The 24,278-nt window shown below is 41.1% G+C and overlaps 1 protein-coding gene across 1 annotated transcript in view; it reads right to left on the reverse strand.

Moving 5' to 3' along the window:
• Positions 1-571: 571 nt before the first annotated feature.
• LOC103659946 (aldehyde oxidase 2) overlaps positions 572-24,278 on the reverse strand; it is a 77,975-nt gene continuing 54,268 nt past the window's right edge. Inside the window, exons 27-35 of the mRNA XM_040636568.1 lie at positions 23,336-23,464; positions 21,897-21,971; positions 21,100-21,152; positions 19,606-19,720; positions 16,088-16,153; positions 15,788-15,976; positions 13,054-13,221; positions 2,922-2,997; positions 572-638 (exon numbers count right to left, since the gene is read on the reverse strand). Coding sequence (XP_040492502.1) covers positions 2,944-2,997; positions 13,054-13,221; positions 15,788-15,976; positions 16,088-16,153; positions 19,606-19,720; positions 21,100-21,152; positions 21,897-21,971; positions 23,336-23,464 — 849 coding nt within the window. The 3' untranslated portion in view covers positions 572-638; positions 2,922-2,943. The remainder of the gene's footprint in view (positions 639-2,921; positions 2,998-13,053; positions 13,222-15,787; positions 15,977-16,087; positions 16,154-19,605; positions 19,721-21,099; positions 21,153-21,896; positions 21,972-23,335; positions 23,465-24,278) is intronic.

Genomic DNA, 24,278 nt, shown 5'->3' on the forward strand with positions numbered 1-24,278 from the left:
AAAAAATTAAAGGGTTTTATGATAATACATTGAAAATGTTTTTACATTGCCTTTTATCTCCAAATTCCAAAAGAATGTTAACCAGTTGAAGAGCTGACCTAGATGAGTAAAATACCATTCCTTTGCTGTCAAATATACGCGCAGAGACCCATAGCTAATTCACAGTAGGAACAAAACAAAAACTTGCACAACTCTTGCGGTGTTCTTACCTGTTGCCACTGAATCAAACATATCCTTGAGAAAAGTAATCACCTTTGGCTACTCAATCGAACACATCCTTGGGAAAAGTAATCACATGTTTATTTACTGAGAAGTGTTTTTCCTTCTAGGTTTGTAACTTGCACTACTAGTCCAGCTAGATTGGATGGACACAGAAAAACAATTTGCTTTTAGAGAATATTTACGTGATATCTTCAGAAACAAATCAAACTTAAATTTGGCTACTGTGGATATTGCAGTTTGTCTGGTGCCCTCTAGCCTAGAAAGTCTAAGTAAATAATTTATAAATAATGATTCATCTTTAACCTAATCAGAGACTTGAATAATGTTTCTAAAATTCATGTCTTTTTTCCACAACAGTATAAGAATATCAGTTTGGATTCACAAACCATCTTTTCACTCTTGAAAAACTGAAACACCTGGAAAAAAAAGAAAAGAGAATAATTATAGAAGTGTGCAAATCCCCCAACTTTTTCTTATAAGGAAAACAACAAGTGGTTGAAGAATTGGGTTGGTAAGGCTTTATGGATATGAATAAGTACATTTAGGTAGTTCTTATTCTTCCTTGGCCTCCATGTCTTCATTTGTAAAATAAATGAGAAGCTGGATGAGCTCAGAGATTTTCACACATTTTTAGCAGAGTTTCAAAATGTTATGGGAACACACACACATATATATGATTTTAGTGTGGTATAAAATTTAATAAAGTCAATGTTTAACACTTGCTTATAAAGCAAATACATGAGAACAATTATGCTATTTTGAAGAAAGCAAAAATCTGAAATTGCAGGTAAAGGATGACAGTTAAAGATTCAGAATGCAATTTATATCTGCATTTTAAAAAAATTGCACAGCATGGAGATAATTCTGTCACATCAGTAGCTGTAAGTGGTAAAGTACCAAAGGAGATGTTTCGGTTTGGTTTTGATTTTTGCTTTTTAAATTTCTCTTGCACTCTGAGAATGGTCTTTATTTTGAAGTTTGTACAAAATCTTGACAACCCAGTTCATTCACTGGTGGTCTCCAATTTGTTAAAGTTTGGCACTTGGGATATCTGAGTGTGTGTGTGTGTGTGTGTGTAGCTTTCCTTGGTTGAGTACTAGTGTCAGGTAAAATGCTGTGCACTTTACAAACCTTGTTTTATACAGAGATTAGAGTGAATTTGCCATCGTATCCACATTTAATTTTAATATTTGGAAAGAGAGAGGTAGGGAGAGAGAGAATAATTAAAGAGCTAGGTAATCTGCCCTCTATATGTAGGTGTATGTTTTTTAATTACTATTTTATAATAATTTAAAATGTAATTTAAAATGTTGACTATTTTGATTTTTGTTGTTATTGTGAAAGGAGAAACAAAAATTTCATCAATTATTTAGTGTGACTTAGCAAAACTATCAACCCAAGTTCTTAAGTGACAAAGCACAATGGAATTAAACAGATCTGGTAACACACGTAGGTTGTTTTAGACATTTAATTGGAAAATTGGAGTTTGATGAAAAATTTTTTTCTCTGATTCTATGATGTAGTTCTCCTCTGCTTTCATTTTTTTTTTTTAAAGTTGCCCAATAAGTGTGCAGAGAAACAGTTTAATGTTCCAACAATGAAAGTGTATTTCTTCTTGTCCGCCTATTTCCCAGGCAGGTTTGGTGACTATGCTCCAAGGCCTTCACTGCTCTGTGTTTTGTGTTAAGCTGCACTACAAAATTGTAGCAGTTGAACTCAACGAGTACAACTAGGTACCTCTTTTATATAGCACTAATTGATTATAAATGTGGAAAGCAATAGATTTTAATTTTGTGCTTTGCACTCAAGATATATGTGATTCTCAAAAGAATCAGGGAACAGGATCTTTAAAATATCGTAATCTGGGGCACCTGGGTGGCTCAGTTGGTTGAGAGGGTGCCTTTGGCTCAGGTCATGATCTCAGGGTCCTGGGATTGAGCCCTGCGTTGGGCTCCTTGCTCAGTAGGGAACCTGCTTCTCCTTCTCCCTCTGCCTGCTGTTTCCCCAGCTTATGCTCTCGCTCTCTCTCTCTCTGTGTCAAATAAATATACAAAATCTTTTAAAAAAATAAAATAAAATATCTTAATCTACAACTTCCTCATTTTAAATTTTATTTTAAGATGAAAAGAAAAACTGGGACACCTGTCTGGCTTAGTCGAAGGAGCATGTGACTCTTGATCTCAGAGTTGTGAGTTGGGTGTAGAGATTACCTAAAAATAAAATCTTTAAAAAAGAAATGAAAAGAGAAGAAAACGAAAAGAAAAATTGCTGTTTTTCTTGGGTAAAATACCCTGACTTTCCTAGTCAGCATCCAAAGCCATGCATGTTTACTGTTAAAAAATTAAAATGTTGGATAAGATTTAAAAATGAAACGAGAAGGCTCCTGGGTGGCTCAGTCAGTTAAAGGTCTGCCTTCGGCTCAGGTCATGATCCCAGGGTGCTGGGCGGCAGGGTGCCCTGCTCATCTGGGAGCCTGCTTCTCCCCCTCCCTCAGCCCCTCCCCTTGCTCCTTCTCTTTCTCTCTCTCTCTCTTGCTCACTCCCTGTCTCAAATGAATAAAGAATCTTAAAAAAAAAAAAAAGAAACTAAATTTATACATTTGTGCAATCCTAAATTTCCTTAGACCACAGTTTGAAAGCTACTGGACTGGCTGATGTTTTCTCTTTCTGAGTAATTATCTTTCAGCTTAATAATCTTACCTTTTAGGAAATGACAGCAATGTTATGCTATAGGGATAGACCAAGGTCTAAATGTCTTCGGGTCATCTCTTGGGATCTAAGAAAGAAAGCAAATAAAATAATATCATAATGCCATTGCGCTATCTCACCAGAAAAACTATCTCGAATCTGCAGGCTTTGAAAAATTTTCTGATAGGAGGAGGCAGAGTTTTCCTGAGGAATGGGAAGGTACCATTCCTCTCATGACAACTCTGAAAAGACAGTGATTCTGTGTTGTGATCTCTGCTACACTTAAATGTTCTTAAGAGGGCAGTTTGATTAGTTACCTATCTTCTTCCCTTCCCAGATGTGAATTCCAAAGAGAATGATATATCTCATTTGGGGTAGAGAGAGTGTGCACAAGCAGGGGTGGGTAGGGCGGAGGGCCAGAGGGAGAAGGAGAAGCAGACTTCCCACTGAACAGGGAGTCCAAAGTGGGGCTCGATCCCAGGACCCTGAGATCAGGACCTGAGCCAAAGGCAGATGCTTAACAACTGAGCCACCCAGGCGCCTCTGATCATGATATATCTTAGGAAAATGTTTGGGGGAGGATAGTGGGAAGGGGAGAGTGATAGGCTGAGAGTTGTTTGCACTGGAGCCTACAGACTTGGTCTTCTCTGCAGTGATCTGAGAACAGCCTCATCTACACCTTTAGCCAAATGATTTGTGTGGAACAGTGCCCTTTGCTAATTAGCCCCCAGGCTCATTCTACTATCCTGGGCTACAAGCCCCAAGAATTTGACTTGTTTATCCTTCCTGTGCACCTCAATTCCTGTCCTCTGCTGGGAATTCCCCCTGCCTTAGGTCTGGCAGAAAGCAGATATTCCTCACCTCTGCTGTTGTCCTGTTTTTGTTTGAAGAGTTGACTTTTAGTTACAAAAATGTTAAAAACAAAAATAAACTTCCCATAAGTAATAGAAAGTTATGAAGATTCCAAAAAGCTTTTCTCCTAATATTTGTTTCACAGAAATACAAAAAGAAGACAAAAAAACAAACCAAAAAAAACTCAACTTCTAACCTGTTATCATTACAAATTCTGTTCTGTTTGCTCTTAGTCTGTATTGAAACGTAAATGGGGGGCTAGGTTTGCCTTTCTCAAAGGGCCTTTTCGTATTCTCTGCTTAACTGGGGCTCTGGGAGTTGCTTGGCTATCTTATTTAGAATCAGCCTGTTGCACCTGGGCTGGGCAGGACACGGACAAAGCGCCTCAGTCTAGTCTGAGGTGGGTCCAGGTCAGCTCCTCTGCTAACGGAAACGGAAGTTTTAGTCTTTCCCAAAACCTGCTTCCAATTCTTTTCACCAGACCTAGGCCCCCAGGATGCCCCTCTGCTTTGGAACACAGACCAATAGTCATTGAGGGCCTTCTTGAGTCTCACCAACTCCCTAGCTCTTGGAGTGAGGACCTAACTTTTTTTGTTGTTGTTCTCACAGGCCCCACCTCTGGGACTTAACCTGCTCTTCGTTGGCTTTGGGTGATCTTCCCTTTATCTTCTTTGCTTAGTGCCATCATCCCCTTCCTTCTCCATTCTATTTCTCCTTGTTGGTTCTCAATAATTAAGGCAGCATTCACTATGACTGTCAAGACCAATTCTGCTTTTTCATTAACCGTCAGCTTCTGAGATGTATCTGGCCCAATCTCATTGGTCTCAAAGTCTAGTGACAGTGGGTGGTTGCCATCAATGCAAGATATTTTAACATCATCATTGCACAGTAAAGGATTAAGTCAGCAGGGCTGGGTTGTCCAAACCCTGCACATTCCAAAAAAAGTTTTAGCACCAGACAAGCTCCTGAGAGGTGACTCCAAGGTCCTTGAAATGCCACCTGATAAGAGGTCTTTGTTTATCTGGGGCCTTGAGCCGTGTGATATCATTTGACCTCTGGAAGATCTGGACACTGAGTAATTAAGGTCAGATGCAGGCAACTTATGCCTCCTTGACTGATCTCTAATAAAAACTCTGGACACCAAGGCTCAGGTAAGCTTCTCTGGTTGGCAATACCTTGTATATCTTCTCATACATCATTGCTGGGAGAATTAGGTCTTGTCTATGTGACTCCACTGGGAGAGGACAACTGGAAGCTTATGCCTGGTCTGTCCTCGACCCTGCCCTATGTTCATGTTTCCTTTGCTGATGTTAACCTGTATCTTTTCACTGTGATAAACCATAACCATGAGTATACCAGCTTTTCTGAGTTCTGTGAGTCCATGTAGTGAATCATTACACCTGAAAGTGGTCTTGTGGACTTTTGACTCAATCATCTTCATTATCATCACCATCATCATCCTCATCATCAGTGTGTATTGACCACTTACTATGTGTGACAACTTTTCATGCATTATCTTATCAATCCTTACAACAACACTATAAAGTAATTAGAATTATCCTCTCCACACACATCTCCCCTCATTTTATAAATAAGGAAACTAAATGATCAGAGAAGTGATATAAATCACCAAAGGGAGAGCCAGGATTCTAAGCCACATCCTTCTGACTCCAGGGCCTGTGTCTTAACCACTAAGTACATTGGAACTCTTTCCACTGCTAAACAGCTGCTTCTTTCCTGTTCCACTTCCTGCATTGCTTGCTCCCTCTCTTCCTCTGAGGAATGCCTCCAGCTTTGCCCTGCTCCTTTTTAGGTGCCGTCCCTACCTCTCTTCTGCCCCTGCTTCTCTCACATAAAGGAGTAACCTTCCAGAGACCTAGTAGGAGAGCTCTTAGATACAAAAATACACGTTCAGTAACAGTGTCAGATAACCCCCCTCAGTAGTAAGAAAGGCCACTGCATGAAGCGTCATCCAGCACTGCAGGGAACAGATTTAGTCTCTTCACCCAGGACCAGCATGTTCACCCTGGAACCACTTTCGCAGCCTGTTAGAGTGCCAGTAAAACCTCTTCCCAGACAGCATGAGGGGCAGGGAGGAGAATGCGATGAAGACCGACAGTCTGAGGGTGTATGCACATGTGCACGTGTGTGTGTGTGTGTGTGTGTGTGTATGTGTTTGTGTGCATCTCACAGGAACAGAACGGTGAACAGCATTCTGAAGAAGGCACCACAGAGCCTCTGTTGCGAGTCGTCTCCTGAGTGATGCATTCATGTCTACGCTCCCGCTCACAGAACCCATGGGGCCAAGGTGTGTCTGTGCTGCTTTTAAGGTCTTGCCAAGTATCTGTGGCTTAGCTTTAAGCAGAACAGATGCAGAATGCATGTTTCTACATGTGATGGGGGTAGGTTCCAAAACTGCAAAGAAATAGAAGGCTATCTTGTAGGACTGGCAGTACCTCTCCCTCTGCTCAGAGAAACACAAGGCAGCACACAGGATGTGCGGTGGAGGACTAGTGTTTGGGGGCAAACCAGCTGACGGTAGTGGAGGCAAACAGGGCTGCTCACAGTGCAGGAAATGTTCGCGTGTCTCTCCTTCATTGGTCAGGAAGGGCTCCCTTTGCTGAACCAAACAGGTGGCACTTTTAATGCTGCCAACTCTCACTGATTCTGGGCATCTGGAAATGCAAAAGAAGCAGGAAGGGAAAATGCAGCATGGGGGTGGCAAGGTGCTAGTGATGCAGAGGGAAGGGAGTAGGTGGGAGGAGGCCGGATTAGGGTTTGCAGAGTGAGGAAGGTAAAGGCCTTCAGACACCAGACACCCGCCACTGTTCAGAATAAAAGGACAGGGCAGGCATGGCCCTCGGCATTGGGGTCCGGTCTAGAATGAAAGGACTGTTTCCCATGAGGTTGCTCTGAAGTCCAACCTCAGCCTCACATAGGACGCACGCACTTGTTGTGGTTGCAAGTATTCCTTAGGAGTCAGCATTATAAAGCTGCCCCTTCAAAATGTGGGGTGAACTGAAACCTGCTTACATACTTGTTTCTAAGCTGAGTGTCGGCTTTTAGCTTTTGGGAGATGGAAACTGAATCTGTTCCTTGGCTTTACGTGGCTTCCCACGGTAGCAGCCCCCATACATCATGGTGTTGTAGCTACTTTAATAAATACTTCTTGCTGCTAGTGATAACAAGGTTTTTGTATTTGTCCTACTGCCAAATTCTTCAAGGCAGGATTTTTCTAATTCTTAAGGCTGTGGAGCTCTTCATATCTCTGAATCTTAAAACCTTTTTTTTTTTTTTTTGGATGAAATCACTGTTTCTAAGGAAACGCTCTAACTTGAAAGTATTAATTAGGTATTTTCTGTATATCTTTAAAAGAAATTTCCTTTTTTTTTCCCTTGTGGAATTTTAAATGACTATACAAAACACATATTCGAAGAACTACACTTTTCTTTCTTCCGTCACCAAAAAGGGAATATATAGAGATGACGTTTCTGGCTGTGCCTGGCTGAGCCAGGATGCTTTGCTGCGCTCAGAGCAGAAACTACCACCAGCAACACTGTTCTGACCAGGAGTTAACCACCTAGGAAAGGGCCCATGGATAAAAACAACAAACAACAACTCTGATCAAGGTAACCAAAGCCACAGATGTCAACAATCTTTGACATAGTAAATGATTGTTCAAATAGAAGAATTTTGTGTGTGTGTGTGTGTGTGTGTGTGTCTGTGTGCTTTTTGTTGAAACTTGAAACTAATTATCTGTGAAAATGAGGCTGCTAGTCTTAAGGGTTATTTTTTTCGGCCCTTAGCAGGTCAACTTGATTTAATGTGGAAATTCTTTTTTAAACCCGTTGGGAGAGGCATGTTTTGAAGTAAGTCATTAATAGTTACGGGTATTTGGTGGAGACTTCACTTTAATATTTACAGAGTGACTTGTATTTACACAATATTTTTACACGCATTATTTTATTTAATTCCAAAGGAAAAGTATTGAGGGTTTGACCATCATTTCTGTTTAAGAAATAGATATAGGCAGGCTGTTATTTACCTTATGGTTATAAGGAGGTTATTAAAAGAGGAGGCTTTAGATTTTCCAATGCTCGTGTTCTGGTACACAGGCCTTCTGAGCCTCTCGCCTTCTTATGTGTCAGAACAAATTGTGTTTTGACAACAGAACTCAAAGGCCAAATATACTAGGAGTGTTAATATCTATTTCTCAAAAAAAGTTTATTTATTTTTTTTTTTTGCATAGTACAGTGTTATATGCCAGGGTGAATCATTATATACACTTGACCCTTGAACAACGTGGGGGCTGGGGTACTGATCCCCTGTGAAGCTGAAAATTCCCTTATAATTTTGACTCCCCCAAAACTTAAGTACTAATAGCCTACTGTTGACTGAAATGAACGATGTTACTGATAACAGAGTTGATTAACACATATATATTATATACTGTATTCTTATTATAAAGTAAGAGATGAGAAGAGGTCATAACAAATCTCAAGGAAGAGGAGATACATTTAATGGTGCTGCACCATAATAAATCTGGGTGTAAGTGAACCCGCACAGCTCAAACCCATGTTGTTCAAGGGGCGACTGTATCTCGATTAAAATATCATGTTGTAGTTTGAGTAAATGTAAATCTCATATAGGCTCAGATTTGTTCTAAGATGCTTTAAAGAGACTGGTCTGTGTGAGGAGCCAGGCCATGAGAACTTTAGGAGGCCTGTTGTGTGAACAAATCATATTTTCCAAAGAACTGAAGATATAGACCTGGATTGCAATAGAGTTTAGTTACAAGGGAAGCTGGAATAAGGATTATTCAGGTTTCACCCTCCTGATGTGAAGATAAGTAAGCCACAAATTTTATTTTTATTTATTTATAAATTTAATTAATTAATTATTTTTTGAGAGAGAGAGAGAGCAAGTGTGGGAGGGGCAGAGAGAGAAGGAGAGGGAGAATCTGAAGCAGGCTCCACACTCAGCCTGGAGCTTGATGCAGGGCTCTATCTCACAACCCTGAGATCATGACCTGAGCCAAAATCAAGAGTTTGACGCTTAACCCATGGAGCCACCCAGGCGCCCCACACATTTTTATTTCTGCTGTCTCTATGCCAGGAAGAACAACAACTGCACCCTTTTAGTTACAAGTCTTTTCTACCAATATCAGAGACTTACAAGATAAGGCCATTTTTGAGGACTACTTGGTCCCATGCTACTTTGAATCCAATGAAACTGCCACAGGGCCTTTGCATTAACTATTCTCTGCCTGTAACATACCATACCATTCCCAGCTTTATGGTTGCTCCCTCACTTCACTCAAGCCTCAGCTCAAATATCAATGCCCTAGAGAAAATTTCTCTAATAAACCATCAAAAATAATCTAAAATAATCTCTCCATCACATTCTTGCCCCCTGTTTTTCTATTTTGCTTCACAGTATTTATCACCACCTGAAATTATAGTGTGTGTGCTTCCTTGTTTACTGTCTGGTTTCCCCAGTAGAATGTAAGCTCCATGTGGGCTGTGATTGACTGGCTAACTATGTCTTTAGTTCCCCCGCAATGTCCGGTGCATGGAAAAAATGAATGAATGATTGCATGATGAATTATCGAAGCTGGGGCCAAATCCAAGACCTCTTTGACTTTAAGAAAAGGTTAAGGCTAAGTTAGAAAAGTTTTGTCCTTTTGATGCACAGGCATAACCCAGAGTCAGCTAACACTTCCTATTCATGGTAACTGTTGTCTCTCTCCCCTGTGGCACCATAAACCACCTGAGAGCAGGGGCCTGTGAGTCTGGCTCACCTGCACACTCCCAGCACCTCAAAATATGCAAGAAGGAAAGCACTGAATTGATTTCTTGAATTTGACTGAAAATGTGAAAGGTGAGTAGGGATTAGCCTGGGAAAAGGACGAAGATGGTTCCAAGCAGGAGGCAGAGCTTGGTAGAGGCCACTGTCCTTGAGGAGGAACAGACAGAAGGCAGCAAGCGTGGAGAGAGAAGGCAGGGGAGGGTACTGTGCAGAGCTGAAGTGGGTGAGGCCATGCTGGACTTTGCAGGTCTACAGGCTTGGGAGGGCAAGTTAAAAAGTTGTATCTTTATCCTCAGAGCAATGGGAACCTTTCTACCTTGTGTACATGCTAGAGTGACATGATCATATTTGGCACATCACAAATTTCTGGCTGCACTGGGTATAGAAAGGCCAGCGAGGAGGCCGCTTTGACCCACACTAGAGAGATGGAAGGTGGACTTAGGGTCTCTAGAAAGTAAACTCCACAAAGACAGAGCCTGCTCTCTGTTTCATTCACTTCTGAATTCCCAGCCCCCAGGACAATGCCTGGCACTTGCTTTGTGGTACAATACGGATAGAGGAGTATTGCCGTGTCCTGTGACAGGAAGTAGCAGAATCTAGATTTTGTGTGTTTCTGGTCCTCTTTGTTAAACCAAGAGTCAGGACTTCCTCCTCTCTGCTTCCCTTGGGAAGCCCCACTCAAGGCTGGCTTCTGGTTATCCTTTTGCTGTTGGTGTCTGGAGGTCAGAACAGAGAAACTCTTGAATCCCTGAAGTGTTGTCTAGAATTTGAAGAACCCCTGCTCTCATCATGAAGTCACTCCCAATTATACTGTTCAAATCTTTTTTTTTTTTAAAGATTTTATTTATTTATTTGACAGAGACAGCCAGCGAGAGAGGGAACACAAGCAGGGGGAGTGGGAGAGGAAGAAGCAGGCTCCTACCGGAGGAGCTTGATGTGGGGCTCGATCCCAGAATGCTGGGATCACACCCTGAGCAGAAGTCAGACAGTTAACTGACTGAGCCACCCAGGAACCCCCAAATACCAACATTTTTATGATTATTTCTGGTTAGTGGGATTATGGCTGATTTTAACTTTCATCTTATTCTTTGCAACATTTTTCTTACTTTTCCATAATGGACATGTGCTACTTTTATGAAGATAAAAAATAATACATGTTACTAAAATGAGGCTTATAATATCAAATCTAGATAATGACATGAGGTGCTATTTAGGTGTGTTTTAGAAAATGTGAAGGGGGGGGTGCCTGGGTGGCTCAGTCATTAAGTGTCTGCCTTTGGCTCAGGGCATGATCCCGGCATTCTGGGATCGAGCCCTGCATCAGGCTCCTCCGCTGGGAGCCTGCTTCTTCCTCTCCCGCTCCCCCTGCTTGTGTTCCCTCTCTCGCTGGCTGTCTCTATCTCTGTCAAATAAATAAATAAAATCTTAAAAAAAAGAAAATGTGAAGGGGTGCCTGGGTGGCTCAGTCTGTTAGGTGTCTGCCTCCAGCTCAGGTCATGATCCCAGGGTCCTGGGATTGAGCACCGCATCAGGTTCCCTGCTCAGTGGGGAATCTGCTTCTCTCTCCCTCTGCCCCTCCCCCTGGCTCACGGTCTCTTGCTAGAGTTGCTCTTGCTCTCTTGCTCTCAAATAAATAAAATCTTTAAAAAATAAAATGTTAAAAAAAAAAAGAAAATGTGAAGTTACTTTTACATTGACCCTGAGTATTTGATTGATGGGTATACAAATTAGTAGATGATTTATATTCACAGACATATTAAATTAATCTTATAAAAAACCGTCAGACTTGGGAGAAAATATGGCCCCTTCCCATAGGCAAGGTACCTGGCAGACTGGGTCCCAAATAGTAATTGAAATCCAAGCGATTCACTTCTTACCATTGCAGGTGACAAACTGACTTTGCCAGATAACCCAACTAATTAAAAATGGCCTAAAAACCTGGAAATGAAGGAATCCATTTTCTGGGAGGCAGGCCATTTGAAGACCTATAAAGTTAAATGTGGGCAAGAAAAGAAGATTAGAACCTGCTGCTGTGTGTTTTTAGTTTTGCTAATCTGGCCCATTTTGGGAAAGGATATTTATTACTGCAAAAGACAACTGAGAACATTTTTTGAAAGGTTGGGATAGTTGGGGTAGAAATCAAGTGATTCTTTGGTTACTGTGTAACCACTGCTGTTGGGAGGGGGTGGACAGGGACCTCTAGGCCCAAGTCAGTTCAGGGAAGGGGTCCCTGCAGTAGAGGAGTGCTGGTTCTCTGACCCTGACCAACTGAGCAGGACTGACCGGAAGCAGGTGATAGTAACCCTTCTGTGGACAGTGCAGTCAGGTGAGGGGCATCCTGGGGGGCAGAGCTAATGCCGGGACATGTGGTGGGAAAGACGGTGTAGTTGGTACGACTGGAGTACAAGAAATGTTGAGTCAGATTTGGAGATGGGAAGAGGACTGGATCGTGTAAAGAAGGAAATGTGTCATGATGACACTTCCTTTTAAGCAGTATTCCCAAATCCTGGGTCACATTATTCTTTCACTCTGTGGCTGGATGTTTTGAAGAGGTCAGTTAAGTATTTAGGCTTCTTTCAATATAGATCTGAAAACAAATTTCTTTTAAGAGGTAGAGAATCAATTCTTTTCTCTCTAAGAGGCAATATAGTATACTGGAGCCAGATGATCTGGGTTTGAATTTTGACTTTGGGCAAAATTTCCTCAATAGTAAAATGAAGAAAATAATATCAGTTACCCGACAGAATTATAGTAATGACTAATGAAATAATCTTGTAAATATTTAGGACGGTGCTCAATCAGTGCTAACTAGTGTTGTTATTTATATTAGGATGCTATGAGGAACTGGGCACAGGTGCACCCAGTGACCTCACCGAGGTGGCGAATCTACAACCCTCAGTAGGTTGGGATGAGTACGTGCATGTGCATCCAGCAGATGAGTCCCCAGTCCTCCCTCGCCTGGCCTGGGAGGCATTGGCATGAGGTGGAAAAGCAGCAGCTGTTAATAAGATACTGTTATTTCTCAAGGAAAGGTAGACTGTGTACTCCGTGCTTGTATAGGGAACATGGACAGTGTATTATCAAATATAGCTACATGACACACGGATTATTGTTTGTTTTTCTTGAAGAGTAGGACACATTAGATAAGATAGAGGGAGAAATATTTATAATGGTTCAGTGAAATCATCCAGTTGTTTCATATTTAGCTACTAGTTTTTGAAGCATGATAAATCGTCCTACTTCAGGGTTGCCGAGACAATCAAATTAAATAACAGATGTAGAAATGCTTTTAAAAAATTTAAAATTGCTACATATACAAAAGGTATTTGTGTGATTTATTTTTATCCTCTTATACTTTGATTAGCTCATATTTTATAATTTGACCTTGTAATTTGATCAGATTAGGTTATGAATTTACCTTAGAAGTCTAAGAAACAAGAGATAGAAAAATCACCTTTTAGTAAAATAACCAATAATTCCATACCATCTCTGTGAACCGATCCGCACAGGCCATTCGAACCCATTCTGGCGTTGCTGGGCTCCTCACTGTGAAGTCCTCCACGGTGTCTCTTTCCCTGCGTGCTGCGGCCACAGCATCAGTGATGGCGAAGAACACAGACGAGCCCAAGAACATCCCAGACTCCCCCAGGCCCTGCAAGAAAGCACATTTGTTTTAGAATCCTCTATACTAGATTGCAAGCTGCTATATTTCAGGACCCGGCTCTTTATTCACCGTTGTATCCCTAACTCTTAGCACAGTGTCTTGCTCACAATAATTCTCAATAGTTTGTTCACTGACTTATCGACTGAATGAAGCTTGGGTACTCTTAAAAATCCCAATACCACCTGAACTTCCCGTATCTGTAATGCTGTCTAGGTTAAATCTTTATAGGAAAGGTGGGTGTACACGTCTGTGGGGTATCCTATTATTTATTTATTTATTTATTTATTTATTTATTTATTTAAGATTTTGTTTATTCACGAGAGACAGAGAGAGGGAGAGGGAGAGAGAGAGTGTGGGAGGGAGGCAGAGGGAGAAGCAGGCTCCCTGCAGAGCAGGGAGTCCAATGTGGGACTTGATTTCAGAATCCTGGGATCACGAACTGAGCCAAAGAAAGACGCTTAACTGACTGAGCCACACAGGCGCACTATGTGGTATCCTATTCAGAGAAGCACATTCAATGGTCAACTTCATGAGCAGAGAAAAATGCCTCGTTATGACTCCAGCATCAGGGAAGGTAGCGTACTCTAGACGAGGAGTACAGACTTGGGTACGAGATGATAGGTTGCAAGCCTAGCATCTGCAAGGAACAGTTGGGAAATGTAAATGCGTGATGTGGGCAGTTGAAGGACAGCAAAGAAAAGCGGGAATTATGGAGAAGTAGAGATACCCCCTGTCCTGTCTAAAGGAGCCCCTATTCTTCAGTCCTAGCTAATTGATGTCTTCTAAGAATGTAGCCAATTACCAGATCAACCAATTTTTAAAAAGAATTTAGATATTCTTATTTTAATGTACAATTCCCTGATTTTTAAGACTTATTTATTTGAGAGATAGAGAGAGAGACAGAGGAGGAGCAGAGGGAGAGGGAGAGAGAGAATCTTAAGCAGACTCCCTGCTGAACATGGAGCCCAATGCAGGGTTCCATCCCAGGATCCTGAGATCAAGACCTGAGCCAAAGGCAGACACTTAACCAACTGAGCCACCCAGGTGCTCCTACAATTCCCTGATTTTTAAAAACACTGTGTGGGTCATAGAAACACATCTGCAGCCTATATTCAGCCAGTGGGCCCCCAGTTTGCAACCCTGAGCTAGAGACATGAAGTTTGAATCCTGGCCCTTACTCCCTCTGTTTCTCTGGGTGAGATTATGTCTCTGAGCCTCTGTTCCTTTATCAGTGAAATTCAGGCAATGATATCTACGTTACAGGGTGTTGTAAAGTTCAGAAAGTGCAAAAGCACCTAGCATAGTGCCTGGTACTCAGTAGGTCCCTGTTATTATATACATATATTATACATATATAATATATATATAGTGCCTGGTACTCATACTCAGTAGGTCCCTGTTACTATATATATATTATATACATAATATATATATGTATATAATATATATATTGCTCTTGGAGCCCTGAGAGCTGCTCTTTGAGTGACTTCCAGCCTAATGAGAATCCAAAGGGGATGCTTATTGTCCTTCCTTTCAAATTTGCACCCCTGCATCTCTCCACTCCCCAGCTCCATCAACATATGCCCAGAGAAAGTTCCTGGGCTGACAGTGGGCTCCAGTTTGGAAATGATAACATTCCAGCAGATATAGGTGAACTCATTTTCTCTTATATCAATTCATCAATCCTAGTAAGAAGTCTCCTAAAAGGCTTGAGAGAAAATTTTAACAATACATCTCAAACCTAAAGGAAGTTTCTACTCTGAGAGTGATTTTCACATAATCTGTATATAGCAATACCAATAAATGAGGACCTTTATTTTCATTTGCAACTCCACTCCTTTAGTACCAACGGTTTGTGTCTTTGCTTCCTGACACCACTGACATTTTGGGCCAGATAACTCTTTGTTGGGGGGCTGTCTTGTGCACTGAAGGCTGCTTAGCAGCATCCCTGGCCTCTCTACCCAGAGTAGGAACATCTCCTCCCTCCACAACCCCAGTGTGACAACCAGGTGTATCTCCAGACACTGCCAAATGTACCCTGGGGACCAGGTGAGAACCACGGTTCTGGATCCATTTCTGGCAATGGATGTGGACCCTGAGCCCCCAAGAGGTGAGTGATTCATCTACGATCACAGGGAGCTGGCGAGGCTAGGGTAAGAACCCAGGTCCACTGAGGCCTCAGTCCAGGATTCTTCCCATGTTGCCACTGCTTCCTAAGATCTCAGTAGTATCGTGCCTTCAATCCCATTTAATATTTTAGTCTCAAGGTTCTTCAGGGAAAATATTATTCTATCATATCAGAACTTCTCACCAAATGTTAGCGTTTCCAGTGAAAGAGGATATTAATAAAGTCCTTGGCCGAGGACGGTCATTGGGCACAGATCACTCCTCTCTGAATTCCACTTTTCTCTAGGTGATTCTTCTCCAAATTCTAACAGTCTCTTGTGATTTGGTCTTGATACAGGTTGACATTATTATTACTTTTTTCATCCACCTGCTTTCACTTACCATGCTACTTGATGGATCGCATTGCACAGCAGTTTGGGGCACTTACCTTGGATGAATAGATGGTTGGTGGGGTTTGTGAGGATGGCAACAGGGAGACATTGAACTCCTCTGGGACGTCAGCGATGGTTGGAATTTTGTACTCGTCTGGGCCTCGAGAGTACAGAACACCTTCTGGGGAATATTTCAGCTCTTCAGTGGTATAAAGGCCCATTCCCTGAATAAAGGAACCTTCAACCTGAAAGGGAAAAATGTCAAGCTCTGTGATGCTGTATGCTTTTTAGAAGTACCTAGCTGCCCCGCGGTGACTTTCAGGAAGCAGCACCCATCTCCATGGGCCAGCACTTACCTGCCCAATATCAATAGCGGGATTTAGGCTGCAACATGCATCCATGACAATGTCTGTTCTGATTTTCTGCAAAAAATGAAAATTCCCTCATCATAAAAACTTAAATTAAAAAGATTATCTTAAGGGTTATTTAAAAGTTCTCCAGTTATTCCAGAACTCCTGCTGGTTAATGAACACTGCACTGAACCTCATCAATATAAGAGGTGGTAAGAAATCTGCCAAACTCTTCAACTTTAGTGCTAGGACTGGTGATGAACCAGAAGATCTTATGTAATCATGGTTTTGACTTTTCTTAAGTGACTCCAAAGTCCATGGTATGTGAGTGCCTTTGAGTGTCACTTAGTGAATAATTGATCCTGGTTGCTTATCTGATTCTAAACCTGGATTTGTTGTTCAACTACAACTCATGAACTCAACAAGGCTTCGTGATGATTTGATGGGGGTGGTATTATTACCGTTTTACGGAGGAAATCATGTAGCCATAGTGGCATGTATGAAATTGGAGATTTGAAAGATCTTGGAACATATGAAGGGAAAATGTTGAGACTACCTTTGCTAATCTCCTTCCTTCCCCGAGAAACATCGCACTAATTTGGCTCTTATGTTCTGGCACAGGGTTCGTGCAGATGGGTTGTTAAGGAACCACAGAAAACTGTACATGGCAGTGGTCTATCTTGGGAATATCTCTGGGCTTTCCTTCGGCCCCCATGTCCTGTGCTTGTTCTGACAATATCAGCATTCTCTGTTTAGCCTTACTAGCTGGGCTCCTCCTTTCTATCTAGCCCTTTGGGTTGGCAGTTCTCTTTTGACTCAAATGTTGACCTTTCAGACAACTTTCTATGGGCATTGGGACCAGCCTTCCTTTATTCTCAACAGATGGGGCAGGAGGTTGGACACACCTCCCACACAAGTGGGCCTTGAATTTATTTCCATCTTGAAAACTGGTAGATTTTGCACTAAGTGTGTTGGCCAGTGGGAAGAGATGGCTGTGCACTGATGGGACGGGCACATGCTCTGACCAGCGGCAATAGGCCTGTCATTTAATTTCTCTGATTTCCCTTTAATTCAAAGTAGTTTCGCCTCTTCAAGGAATAAGCTATTTCATGGGCTAAAGTGACACCCAAATGACTGAACCTTAACTAGCAATAAGAAAGGCACAGGGACAACCAGATTTTAACTTTACTGGTACCATAAATTCTGGAGGATCCTCGTGAGATTTGTTTCTTTGTGGATTTATACCAAGGCCCTCAGATAGAACTTGCCAGATAAAATAAGTTCCCAATGCTGTATTGAGCATATTTATACCAGAAATTTATTTGTTGTTTATCTGAAATTCAAATTCAACCAGCCATCCTGTATTTTTATTTGCTAGTAACAAATCTGGTAATATCACCTTCAGGGTGGAAGTTCAGAAAATTAGTTGATTTCTAAAAACAGCTTTCCAGAGGTGCCTGGGGGGCTCAGTAGGTTAAGCGTCTGCCTTCAGCTCAGGTCATGATCTTGGGGTCCTGGAATCAAGCCCCCTGTCAGGCTCCCTGCCCTGCAGGGAGTCTGCTTCTCCCTCTCCTTCTGCCCCTCCTCCTGCTCATTATCTCTCTCTCTAAAATAAATAAAATCTTTTTTAGAAAGTTTAAAAACAGCTTTCCACTGAGTGTGGAGCCCAGAATGGGTTACAGGTGTGCCAGGGCACTGACACTTGGACTTCTGTGGGGTCTGGGGCAGGATTCTCAGGCTGGTCACCTGCCAACGTGAGGTCCTTGTTTGCAAAACTCTGCTGTGCAAATATTGTCATTATCTATGTGTACCATGATGTGAAAAACATTAGGAAACAGAGTTTTAAAATAATCGTATGAACAATCTGTGATCCTAATTTCATGAGTTTACTTCTTCACAATGATCTAGAGTGAAAATGGGGATATAATGTATCCTAAGGATGAACTCAAGTGGAATGTGAGGGCAACTGTTTCACAGACATTTACATTCATTTACTGTATTTTCTATCTTATCTATATAAAATTTAAGCGATGGACAAATTCACTAAGAATGGGGCGAAAAAGACATTTTGATAAGATTTCCATATCAGTATTTGCAAATTCCTTCCTATTTTACATAAATTGACCATTTCTAGTTTCAGCTAAGATGGTTCAAGATGATGTTGGGATAATCTGTATATGAAATTTAGATATGTCATTGGTCCATTCTGTAAATTTCTTAACAATTACTATACTTTGGATATTCTATATTCTTTTTTTATAACTTATTTAAATTCAATTAGTTAACATATTAACATACAGTGTATCATTAGTTTCAGATGTAGAGTTCAGTAACTCATCAGTTGCTTATAACACCCAGGGCTCATTAAATCACGTGCCCTCCTTAATACCCAGCACCCAGTTATCCCATCCCTGCACCCACCTCTCCTTAAGCAACCTTCAGTTTGTTTCCTATAGTTAAGAGTCTCTTACTGGATATACTTAATTTTATTGAAGGTTTCGGTAATCTCTCTATTCTGAGAATGACACCTGACATATATTCATGGTTTACCTTTTATGGTGGAAGTTTTAACTCTTTTTTGGGGGGGGAAGTTGTTAGCTTTTGATTAAATATGACTCCCTGCTTCCAGTAGGATGCTTGCTTAAGTAGTAAACATAAAAATTATTTTCATACCCCTCCCCCATCTATTTTGTTAGGGACAGTAGTACCCTTGGGATAATTGACTTTAGAGAAACATTACAACGTTATGTGCTCTCAAATGTTTACTCAAGACAATTTACTAAATCACCTATTCCTTCAGATTAGGTAACTTGACCTTACTTTAGGAACAGACCGTTTTTTGTTTTGTTTTGTTTTGCAAAAACTTTGGAAAGCAACTTTGTTGTCTGAAATGGAATAAAAAATAATGCGTTTTAGACTGTCACGAGCAATTTGGTTTTGACTACTTCTTTAAAAATTTTTAAAAATTAAATAAATTTTCATTGAGGTATAATTGACATTTAACATTATATTACTTTCACGTATACAACATAACGATTTGATATATGTATGTATTGCAAAATGACTATCACAATAAGTCTAGTTAACATAGTTACCACTACCACACATGGTTAAAAAAATTATTTTTCATGTGATGAGGACTTTAAAGATCTACTCTCTTAGCAACTTCCAAATATGCAATACAGTATTATTAACTATGGTCTCCATGTTGTACCGTACATCCCCTGACTTAATTATTTTATAACTGGAAATTTGTACCTTTTGACCCCCTCCACCCCTTTTATCTATGCCCTTACCCCCATCTCTGGCAACCACCAACCACTGTTAGGAGCAATTCCTTCTTGATGACTTCTTCTTAAGTGGAAATTCAGCATGAGGCTGGATCTCTAGACATTACCGAGGAACTGAAAAAATCCTGTTCTTATTATACAACTGTTGCATAATGAAATTGGGCTATTTATTGTACAACACAATTTTGTGGTTGTTGTTTTAATTTGCCGAGAAGAAAGTTATACTTGGCTTACCTTGTGAGCGCCCGTCAGGCAGTCAACTTCAACCTCTGAACAGGCTGCTCCATAGACATAGTACGGGAAAGGGTCTCCTTCTCCCTTCTCCCAGTCCATGAAAGCCTTGTAGCCCCTGATGAAAGAAAGAAAGCCCATCGGCTTGGGGTGGTGGGGTTGCAAACAATGTTGATGCATTTTAAAAGTTATTATGATAGTATTTCATTTTATTGATACTTATTTCAACTGCTTTTTAAACTCATTTAAACTACTCCTTGGATTTCTGACCTAGCTAATTACAGCAGCACTATCATGAGCCTCCATTTAAAGAGAACTCTTTGTGCCACAGTTAGGATGCCAAAAAGAGAGAGAATCCAACAGGCTGTTTTGGTCTGGACCTCCCAGTGTGTCTGTATCCATGGCTTAGGGTTTGAGTTTTAGCTCTGATAAAATCTCAACCGATTTTATCAGCATTCCCAAAGGGACCCCCTAGACTGTGCTACCTGGGGAACTGATGATAATTCAGGGATGGTAAAAAAAAAAAAAAGGGGGGGGGCATGTAATTCCATGCATTAATGTACAATGGAAGATGTACCAGGCTAGAGGGCTGATTTGCTCTCTTCTTGGGTAACTGAACTCAGAAATTTAGAGCTCATTATGTACAGGGCACTGGGCTGCTCTGTTATCTTCCGCCTTCCTTCCTTCTTCATGAAAAAATTGCTTTACTGTTTTCTCTCTCTCTCCGTGTGCATGTGTGTGTTTAGTTTGGTGATTTGTTTCACTAGATGATAAAACTGATGTCACACACTTCCTGCACTGGACAACCAGTTCTTCTCTTTGCGCTTCATTCAATGAACATGAATTGACTGAGGGCCTCGCCCTGACAGAAACTGTGCAAATGAGGATCGGCGATCACCCTACGCATCTCTTCCTGCCCAGAGAGGAGCTCCAAAACAGAAAGTTTTTTTTTTTTTTAAGATTTTATTTATTTATTTGACAGAGATAGAGACAGCCAGTGAGAGAGGGAACACAAGCAGGGGGGGTGGGAGAGGAAGAAGCAGGCTCATAGCGGAGGAGCCTGACGTGGGGCTCGATCCCACAATGCCGGGATCACACCCTGAGCCAAAGGCAGACGCTTAACCGCTGTGCCACCCAGGCGCCCCCCAAAACAGAAAGGTTTTATGGTAAAGGGAGGGAGATTTGTAAAACTGAGTTGGAAGTTATTTCTAATGATGGTATTTTTTACTACTCAACAATGAATATTAAATGATGATTAGATGTTCTAAGTCATATTAAAACAATAATTTTTTTTACCCAATAAGGGTATTTTTATTATTTAATATTTCTTTGGACATAGTTCAAAGGCTTACATAAAATCATATAATTTTAGACTTAGAATGGACCTCACTGATCACATAATTAAAACTTGTTTTACAAATAAGGGACCTAAGGCCCAGAGCAATTGGGTTACCTTCTATTTTCTCAGCTAAGCTCAGATATTATTGTAATTTTTACCTGAAGTATCCAGTGGCTGAAAGACTGATTCTTTGTTCGAAAGCAGCTTCTATCTGTGGAATGGGCATATTTAGTAGAATAAAATAGATACATCATCTGAGAGGTGAAAATGAAAATATTCTCTATATCAAAATTGACATCTGATAATTTTTTCTGGTGCTTTGTTGCCAATAATAGAACTCATTGTAATATTTTTTTCCTCAGCTGGTACACTAACAATTTCCTTCTGATTGGGCTGAGATGTCTGAATCCTGCTGCACATCCATGATGTAGGGCCTGAGTTCACAACGTCTTTTGGGGCTTCGTTTCTCCACGTTGGAACTCTAGATAAGTGTGCATGTGTGAGATAACTGTTCTAATGATATAAGATAAAGGATGTCGTAAAGTTGGATTAGATGAGTCATTTCCTTTGAGACATGTTTAATAGCAATTAGGCCTTTTGGTTTTCCTCCTCCCCACTTAAAACAACAATTGTGTGTGTGTGGGTGTGTGTGTGTGTGTGGCTTAGGAAGGCTAAATCTTTTCCTCTTCTTATTTAAGCAGAGTGGGTAAGGCCTCTGGGTGTTCTTCATAAGCTTCTGTTCCTCCTGTCAGTAATGCTGTTCCCCGGGCTCTCTCTCACACGTACCTGGTATACAGCATGGAGCAGCTGCTTCAGCCTTTCATGATCCTGCCCTTTTGCAGAGGTCCACTCTTAGAAAAACTGTGTGTGGTGTGGCTATACACTGCCGTGATGCTCTCGGCCCTGCTTTGGAGTGTTTTCTCATTTGCCGTCACAAATAGAGGGGAACACTTACCCAGTCTTCCCATGTACCTTCTGGATTTTTCTTAATGATGGGCTCGAGGCGTTTCAGAAGGATCTGACAAGCGTTCTTGAAGGGTAAAGAAGTGAAGTCTCATTAGAGAGGTGCCCAGTGGTTGGGATTTGTGTGGGAGAATAGTAATAGATAATTGATTAGGTTGGTAAATGTTTATGGAGTGATTGATACTGATACATTCGGAACAGTTACCGCAGGTTTTTTTTTTTTTAAACCTCCCTGGTTCACTTCCTATGAAAATATGGGCTCAGCTGAATTTCTGTTTTCAGGTCCCCTTTCTATTTGTGCTCTTAATTCCTTCTCTTTTTCTACATTTTTGACTTATACCTTCTTTTGTATTTTCCAGCCATTAAAATCAAAGGAACAAAACATCTTATTTTCATTCTAATTTGTGCTTTCCAGTCTGCAACAATAACATGCCAATATCCCTGTGGGTCTGAAATATTATTCAACTCTCTGTCCATCCTTCCATCTGTTTATCCATCCACCATCAAACTACTGTAATGAAGGCCTTGGTTTTGGGTGTGAAGTGATAAGATAACTAAATTTGTCTTTAGAATAATCTGCAAAGTTTCCGATCCTTAACACAGATACATAAAACTCTAGAAGATGGGTTAATGCCTAGTTTGGGTTGACAACCCCCATACACACTGAGCTATTCCTATCTTGTGTTTAAAAAATATCAGAAAATAAGTACAAAGGATAGGCATGAGTGCTGTGGTGGATTGCACTGACATAGACGCTTTAATTGAACCAGATCTACTTGGTGGGGTTCTTACTGCTTTCTCCTACTTACCTGTCTGCAGGAACTTGTTTGTGTCAGAAGAAACTTGCCCAACTCTGCATTACTCAGTACCCAGATTTCTTCTTTCTGTGTCTCCCAGGGACAGAGACTGCTTATTCACCAAACTCTGTTCTCCCCTTGTTCCATAGTAGCTGGGCCTATGGTGTACTTCTCCATATTTTCCCAGCCTCCTCTGCACTTAGACGCAGCCTGGGACTTGTTCTGCTAGTGGGTGATGAGTGGAAGTGACTTGCATCACTTTCAGGTCTGACCTCCATGCTTCTTCCCTGATGATGATGCTCAGGGCGGCCTTGAAAGCCACACGTTGAAGGTGGAGGAACTGCCCTTAAGCTCAGGGTGCTCTAATGACCGAACGGTCCCCCTGGACCGTTACGTGTGCAAGGAAGGGATTTTTGTCGTGTTTGAGCCACTGTATCCTATGTGTCTGCGTGTCACCTCAGTTTAGCCTACTCAAACTAGCACACTGTCCCGACATTTTGGTTATCCTGAGATTATGTTTAGTGCCACAGATGACTTCTCTGAAGCCAGCTGCTTGTGTCTGTATCCAGCGAAGAAAACCAGCGATATGGAAAAAGTGCTGAAGGGAAAGACAGACGACAGACAGGGGGAGCACCTGCACGGCTCTGCCGTTGACATCCGAACCAATGGAAGCCGCCGTGGCAATTGTATTAGGCACTGTGGCCGTACTTGTTTCACAGATGTGCAGAGAAGACATGGGTATGTTTAATTCACGGCTGGCCACCTATGAGAAAAATCAGTATTTTCAAGTCCAGCAAAGTCTTCTAGGAAGATTTGAGTAAATTTTTTAATTAAAAAAATACTACCATTTTTATTACATCCATGATATCCTTGAAAGCCTAAATTAATGTGTTTTTAAAAAATTAAAACCACTTTTTAGTAGAGCCTCATGCTGATTTTTAAAATGTTTTCTTGGTAATATTCCATAATGGTTCTTCCAATCAAAGTTAGTGTGTTTAGGATGTGAAGGATTTCCTTTTTTTCTGAGTTTTATTTGGTGGCAGTGGTAGGAAGAGAGAGAGTGGACTGACTGGTTCAGAAATTGGTCTTAAATCTGTTGGTATGAGCATCCAATGAATTTCAAATGACCCTGAGAGCCTGTCTTCTTTCTTGCCCTCATCCCAACTTTATCTTTCGATTCTCCCTCTTGCCTTCTATTTGTTCCCTCCTGTTTATACTCCTCTATCATTTGCTGTTCACTGTTTTCTTTTCTGTTCTTTTTCTTCCAGTTTCTCTAGCAGACACATGTGGAACGATAGATATTTAATCACAAAGAATGAAAAAGGGAGAAAGAAAGGGAGGGAGGGAAGGAAGGAAGGAAGGAAGAGAAAAAGCATTATTTTGGTTTCTGTTGTCTTTTAGTTTTGGCAAAAAGTCTTTCTCCAGATGTCTGCAGTTATGGTCTTGTTCCCAAGTGCTAATCTACAGAGTAATGCTGTTGTAAGATTAAGTTTCCCCAGAAAGAGGCCAAAAAAAAAAAAAAAAAAAAAAAAAAAAAAAAAAAAAGGACAATTTTGTTGGTTCTTGGAGATAAAGAG

This window comes from Ursus maritimus, unplaced genomic scaffold (assembly GCF_017311325.1).
Source record: "Ursus maritimus isolate PB19 unplaced genomic scaffold, ASM1731132v1 scaffold_1, whole genome shotgun sequence".
NCBI classification, from domain to species: domain Eukaryota; kingdom Metazoa; phylum Chordata; class Mammalia; order Carnivora; family Ursidae; genus Ursus; species Ursus maritimus.